This window comes from Lathyrus oleraceus, chromosome 5 (genome assembly GCF_024323335.1).
Source record: "Lathyrus oleraceus cultivar Zhongwan6 chromosome 5, CAAS_Psat_ZW6_1.0, whole genome shotgun sequence".
In the NCBI taxonomy this organism is placed as follows: Eukaryota; Viridiplantae; Streptophyta; class Magnoliopsida; order Fabales; family Fabaceae; genus Lathyrus; species Lathyrus oleraceus.
The window spans coordinates 150,171,757-150,176,597 of NC_066583.1; the positions used below are offsets into that span (position 1 = coordinate 150,171,757).

Sequence of the window (4,841 nt, forward strand, 5' to 3'; positions counted from 1 at the left end):
TCATAACATTCATAGGTCGACACATAACCTTAGACAGGTCGACCTATGGATCAAACAAGTCGACACGTAACTTTCATAGGTCGACCTATACGATAAAGTTTTTCAAAAATTCATATTTTCTCCAAGTTCTTTGCATTCCTTTTTGCCTTCAATCACCCATGCATTTAAATACTTCATACATTCATCATTCTCTAATAAGGTTTATAGAGTGATTAAAACCTACATGAATCCCGAATTTTAAATCATTCTAATCATCTTCAACTTAATCTATCCATACACACAATCAAACTACACATAATTATTTTTTGACTGGGTATCATCTAAATTAGGGTTGATAACATCCAATTAGGTTTGTTCTACCGAGAATATTGGGTTGAAAACTTTGAGAGATTCAAATAAGAAAATAGAGTTGGGGTTTTACTTTAATATCTCTTAGGGTTTGAAGGTTTTGAACAAGATTGTGCAATTCAAATTCGATGGAGTGAAATCCTTGGGATCGGGGGTGCCTTGCAAAGGAGTAGTGTGAAACAGTGGATCGTGTTGGCAAATATTGGCTTTTAACAAGTGTGCGCTTATGATTAATTCAACCGGGTGAAAGCCTTGGGACAAAGAGTATCTTATAAGGAAGTAGCAAGAACATGTGAATTGAAGCGACATTGTTGGTTACTTGATCAATCTTTGATCAAGGGTTTTGGAGGTGGTAGAGTCAACATCAAACTTAGGGTTTGTAGAGTTTGATTTCTTCATCTCTTTTATACACATATTTCGCAAAGTAAGATTTATTATAATATCTCAATTCGAATTCGAATTGAGGGTAGATGTACTCATAACAAGCCGATTGGGGAACTGTCTAAACAAATTCTCGTGTATTCTCTCTCTCTCTCTCTCTCTCTCTCTCTCTCTCTCTCTCTCTCTATATATATATATATATATATATATATATATATATATATATATATATATATATATATATTATATATATATATATATATATATATATATATATATATATATATATATATATATATATATATATATATATATATATATATATATATATATATATATATATATATATAATTTTTTGGTTTGCAAAATTGTTGATTACATTGATCATTTGACCAATCTTGTTTGGATCATAATTTTGAATGTGTTTTGAAATTTGTGTTGTTATGTAGATCACAAACCATTTGGTTTTCATTGGATTTCTAAGAACAAAAAACACCATATAAAACTCCAAACATTTTTGATCGCACACTAAGTGTTTGATAAATTGCTTAACTTAATATTTTGTGTATTTTGAGCATTGGAGATGGACTTTTATTATTGTATTGTATTCAACTAGTTGTGTTTACTTATTGTTAATTGACTTGTAGATTATTATCAATGCATTGACACCTTTATGCATATCCGAGCTTTTCGATAGTGGCTTCGGTTAGACGATTTTTGATGCAGGAAAAATTCAAAACCTACTTTCGCGCTATAAACGTTTTCAAAACCAATTTTGGTTCAAGTTTTGATTTTTGATTTATTCACCCCCTCTAAATCTAGGTTTATCTTCTAACAAGTGGTATCACGAGCTCTAGTTCATTATGTGCTTAAGATTTGTTTATTAGACAATGGCTACCGAACCTAAAGGGGCGTATAATCTATCACTTATTTTTTACCAGAGAGAATTATGGCTATTGGAAAGCTTGTATGCGTATCCATATCAACTACGTTGATAAGGGTGTATGGGACGCTATCATCAACGGTCCTAAAGAAATTACAATAACCAATGGTGAAGGCATCATCGTACCTAAACTGAAAGTTCAATGGAATGATAATGATATGAAGTTATGGTCACATGATTGGAAGGCACACAATATTCTCATATTCGCTTTAGGTGTTGATGAGTATTATCGTGTTTCCCATTGTGAAACTGCCAAAGCTATGTGGGACGCATTAGAAGTTGCCCACGAGGGAACTAATGAAATTCAACAAGCTAGAGTTAACACATTGAATCAAGAGTTTGAGCTATTCCGTATGAAGTATAATGAAACCATTGACGACATGCAAAAGAGATTCACATATCTTATTAATCGGTTGAATGCTATATGTAAGCATATTTCCAATGATATTGATACTGATAAGATTTTGAGATGTCTTAATGGGGAATGACAACCCAAGGTCACCGCAATAAAAGAGGCGAATGATCTTAAAGTACTTGATCTCACTACTTTTTTTGGAAAATTGGAAGAACACGAGCAAGAACTCACTTGCTTAGAAAAGCATGAAAAGTAGTATGAAGAGAAGACGAAGAAAGAGAAAGGTAAAGACAAGGTGGAAGAGAAAAAGTCTATTGATCTAAAGACTTCAAGCTCAAAGTCCTCAAAGTTTGAGCAAAGTGATTGTGAAAAAAGGGATGACAAGAATTCCAATGATATGATTTTGGGATATTTGTTAAGAAATATCAAAGGTATATAAGGAAGAATATAGTCAAGTAATCCGAGAGGAACTTAGCCAAATTTAGAAAGGTATTCAAGGATTCAAAATATGATGAGAATATGAAAGGTAAATTTAGAATCTCTTGTTATAATTATGGTGAAGTTGGTAACTATAGACCGGAATGTCTCGCGATCAAGAAATACAATGAGAAAGGGCATCACTAGAGATATAGCAAGTCTAGAAGAGCATATGTTGCTTGTGAGAGTGCAAGTGACTACTCAAGCAATGAAAGCTCTATTTCAAGTATAAAATCATCCCAAATTTGTCTTATGGCAAATAGAAGGAAGAAGAAAAATGCAAGTCCTTCTAAACATGAGTTCACTAGTGTCTTATCTTATTCTCAATTACAAGATGCTTTTGATAATCTTCATAGAGAATCATTGAATGATTTTAAGAAGTTAGCTTCACATGAAAATATATTTTTACAATTAGAAACTAAGGTCTTAGAACCAGAAAAGAAATTGGAAGCAATTAAGATATCTATGCTATATGTTCAAAAGACAAGATTGAGGATGAAAAAACCTTATAAGTTTAGTTGTGAAATTTGTCATGATTGGCAAGAAGACATAAATGTTCTACGAATCAAATTAGACAATGTCTTACAACCAAAGATTGCATTTGCAATTGATCCATCTAAGTTTGAAAGGTATTTGAACCATTCACACAAAAAGCATAAACAATTCAAAAAGGATTCAAATGGTAAAAGCATATCTCATTGTAACCTATATTGTCATTATTGTTGCAAGAAAGGTCAGACTATTGAAAAGTGTAAATTTAGGAAGTTTTTTTTCCTAAAGGAGCATCTTAATGGTTGCCCAAATGCAAACTTGATTTCACTTACTTTCAAGGACCCAATGAAAATTCGGTACCTATTTCCTTTGTTTAAATCTACAGGTTGGATGTATTGACTCTATAGAAAATATGTGGTATCTTAATAGTGGGTGTTCGAGACATATGACGGGTGACATATCACTATTCATTGACTTTGTGCCAAAGAAGAATGGGTGTGTTACTTATGGAGACAACAACAAACGAGTTATACTTGGAAAATATAGTATAGGTAATCCCTCATCCACTATCATCTCCGATGTTATGTTAGTTTATGGTCTTAAACACAACCTTCATAGCATCAATCAACTTTTTGACAAGGGATTTAAAGTAATTTTTACAAACACTTGTTGCTTATTTGAACATAATGAGTAGAAGGATTGCATGTTTAAGAGCTTGAGGGTCAATAATACTTATATGCTTAATTTAGATGATGTATCCTTGGATGGAACTAAGTGTTTTGCTACCATGAGTGAAAACTCTTTGTTATGGTATATACGTCTAGCTCATATTAACTTTGACTTACTAAACAAGGTAACCTCAAAAGATTTAGTAATCGGTCTACCAAAAACGAAGTTCACTAAAGACCATCTATGTGAAATGTTTCAAATGGGGAAGCAGATGAAAGTATCTTTTAAATCGAAAAATATAGCTTCAATCTTGAGAACTTTTGAGCTTTTCCATATGGACCTTTTTGTTCCTTAAAGGACCAAAAGCATAAGTGGTAACTATTATGGCTTTGTGATTATTGATGATTACTCTAGATTTTGTTGGGTTATGTTTTTGTATAGTAAATATGAGACCTACCCGACTTTCAAACAATTTTCTAAATAGTTCCAAAATAAGATGAACTTGAAAATTGTTTCCATCCGAAGTGATCATGGAGTAGAATTTAAAAACCTCCTCTTTGAAAATTACTGTGAAAAACATGGCATTGAGCATAACTTATCCACTCATGGAACTCCATAATAAACTGGGGTTGTGGAGCGCAAAAACCGTATTTTAGAGGATTTAGTAAGGACTATGCTTCATGAAGGTAATCTACCAAAGTACTTATGGGCCGATGCCATTAACACAACTTGTTATGTCTTGAATAGGATTTTAATTCGTCTTATTTTAGACAAAACTCCCTATGAACTACTTAGGGGTAGAACTCTAATGTTTTTTATCTTCATGTCTTTGGATGTAAATGTTTTATTATGAATCATGGAAAGGATAATCTAGGTATATTCGATGCAAAAGCCAATGAGGGTATCTTCCTTGGATACTCACAATCTAGTAAATCATATAGGGTTTATAACAAAAGGCTACCTATTGTTGAGGAGTCGATTCACATTACTTTTGATGAGTCTTTTCCGAAAAATGTTGGGAAATGTATTACTTTTCATGATGTAGGTGTATCTTCACAAGATATTCTCAAGGAACTCGATGATGGAATTGATCAACCTAAAGCGGTGGAAAATGAGAAAGTGGAAGATGATTATTGTGAAGAGGAAAAAGGTTGAAAGTTCAGCTGTAGTGGATAA

The 4,841-nt window shown here is 32.5% G+C and overlaps 1 protein-coding gene across 1 annotated transcript; it reads left to right on the forward strand.

The window, feature by feature from the left end:
• Nucleotides 1-1,830: 1,830 nt before the first annotated feature.
• Nucleotides 1,831-2,160, forward strand: LOC127079349 (uncharacterized). Its single transcript, XM_051019744.1, has one exon. It carries the CDS (start codon nucleotides 1,831-1,833, stop codon nucleotides 2,158-2,160), a length of 330 nt encoding a protein of 109 aa, XP_050875701.1.
• The last annotated feature ends 2,681 nt before the right edge of the window (nucleotides 2,161-4,841 follow it).